This window comes from Poeciliopsis prolifica, unplaced genomic scaffold (genome assembly GCF_027474105.1).
Source record: "Poeciliopsis prolifica strain line A6 unplaced genomic scaffold, Auburn_PproV2 SCAFFOLD123, whole genome shotgun sequence".
Classification (NCBI taxonomy): domain Eukaryota; kingdom Metazoa; phylum Chordata; class Actinopteri; order Cyprinodontiformes; family Poeciliidae; genus Poeciliopsis; species Poeciliopsis prolifica.
The window spans coordinates 122,414-124,799 of record NW_026562498.1 but is presented as its reverse complement, the minus strand read 5'-3'; the positions used below and the strand labels follow the sequence as shown (position 1 = coordinate 124,799).

The following is a 2,386-nucleotide window of genomic DNA, read 5'->3' as shown; positions in this document are numbered from 1 at the left end:
CATCACAAATTCATCACAAATTCATCACAAAGTCGTCACAAATTCATCACAAATTCATCACAAATTCATCACAAATTCATCACAAATTCATCACAAAGTCATCACAAATCACTGAACCAATTCCACCAAAGTTACCAAACATTTGTTCTGGGTTCTGTCTTCTTGCATAACGCTGCAGTTTGTTGGACTTTGCTGCACATCGATCTGTTTCCACACTGAGAAACATTCAGTCACATTCAGGAGTCCAGAGAGAAACTGGGATCAAATCAGAACGTCGTGTTTTTTTGCTCCTTTCATTGTTGAATTTGGACGACTTTCAATCAGATTAGGTCTCAGTTAAAGCAGCCACAGGTGGTCAAGGTGAGCACATCGACAGGAAACCAGGAGATGAAGACGATGAAGACGCTGCTGCCGCTGCTGCTGCTGCTGCTGCTGCTGGCTGCGGCCGATGCTAAAGTCTTTGAGCGCTGTGATTGGGCGCGCACCTTGAAGGCCAATGGCATGGATGGTTACCGCGGCATCAGCCTGGCCAACTGTAAGTACAGAACCATCGACTGTTAGCATCAGTGGGAGTCAGACGTGTCTGTCATGAAGCTGCTTGTTCTCCTTCATCTTCACTCCGTTCATGAAACATTTCCTGGTTTTCAGAGACGTCATCATCAGAAAACAACTCTGATTGGTTGGCAAATGGATCATTTTTGCTGCAAGTTCAGGTTTAAGAACGACGTAGATGTTGGGTTGGTTCATCTCTTTAGTTGGATCTGCAGCAGCAGCTGCTGCAGTCTGGTCAGTTCAGTCGCCTGCAGCACCAGAGAGTCACCAAGAACTGGACCTTAAAGTGAGAATCTCTCTCTGGATGGAGTCTCCATGTTCTTCCTTTGCATTTCTTGGTTTTCTGGTTTCCTGGAGACGTCTAGATGCATCTAGACGCATCTAGATTCCTCCAGGTCGTGTTCAGCTCATTGTTAGTTGAGTTTCCAGTCTCGTCATCGTCCCTCGCTCAACGATCTTTGGCGATAGACTCCAGTTCCCATCCAGGGAGACGGATGATTTTGTTATCCAGTGTTCAGTCTTTACCCAACCGATGCTGAATCTGGTGTTTCCTGATTGTCCGTAGGGTTTGCCTGACCCAACACGAGTCATCCTTCAAACCAGAGCCACCAACCGCAACACAGACGGCTCCACCGACTACGGCATCTTCCAGATCAACAGCCGCTGGTGGTGCAGAGATGGCGGAGTCTCAGCATCCAACGGATGCGGCATCAGCTGCAGCCGTAAGCGTTGAATCCTCATGTTTTCTCTGGGATAGAAAGTAAAAGCAGAAACTTCCAGTTTGAATCTTCCTCCAGAACTGCAGACAGACGATGTGACCGCGGCGATCACCTGCGCCAAACGCGTCGTCAGGGACCCCAACGGGATCGCAGCATGGTGGGTCATGTGATGCAGTGATGGTGAGACTGCTTTACTTTGATTGGACCGTCATTGGTAACAGTGTTTTTGGCTTCAGGGTGGCCTGGACGAAACACTGTCAGAACCGAGACCTGAGCAGCTACCTGAGGGGCTGCAGACTCTGACCTGGACCTGAAGACCAGAACAACCTTCATCCTCTGACATTATTTTAGGGATCCTAAAATAACATTTCAATAAAACAAGTACATCCCTGATCCAGAGACACCTCAGCCTCTTCCTTTCCTCTGCTGTATTCACTGACTGATGCATTCACTGACCACTGCATTCACTGACTGATGCATTCACTGACCGCTGCATTCACTGACCGCTGCATTCACTGACCGCTGCATTCACTGACTGATGCATTCACTGACCGCTGCATTCACTGATTGATGCATTCACTGACCACTGCATTCACTGACTGCTGCATTCACTGACTGCTGCATTCACTGACTGATGCAATCACTGACCGCTGCATTCACTGACTGGTGCATTCACTGACTGATGCATTCACTGACCGCTGCATTCACTGACTGATGCATTCACTGACCACTGCATTCACTGATGCATTCACTGACGACTGCATTCACTGACCGCTGCATTCACTGACTGATGCATTCACTGACCGCTGCATTCACTGACTGATGCATTCACTGACCGCTGCATTCACTGACCGCTGCATTCACTGACTGATGCATTCACTGACCGCTGCATTCACTGACTGATGCATTCACTGACCGCTGCATTCACTGACTGATGCATTCACTGACCGCTGCATTCACTGACCGCTGCATTCACTGACTGATGCATTCACTGACTGCTGCATTCACTGACTGATGCAATCACTGACCGCTGCATTCACTGACTGATGCATTCACTGACCGCTGCATTCACTGACTGCTGCATTCACTGACTGATGCATTCACTGACCGCTGCA

General features: G+C 48.6%; 1 protein-coding gene across 1 annotated transcript; it reads left to right on the top strand.

Annotated features, from left to right (window-relative positions):
• Window positions 1-237: 237 nt before the first annotated feature.
• Window positions 238-1,664, top strand: LOC129355014 (lysozyme C-like). The gene is given in 5 exon segments (XM_055024565.1): window positions 238-535; window positions 1,117-1,146; window positions 1,149-1,274; window positions 1,350-1,428; window positions 1,508-1,664. Coding segments are annotated over 5 exon segments (450 nt in total). The 5' UTR covers window positions 238-387; the 3' UTR covers window positions 1,575-1,664.
• The last annotated feature ends 722 nt before the right edge of the window (window positions 1,665-2,386 follow it).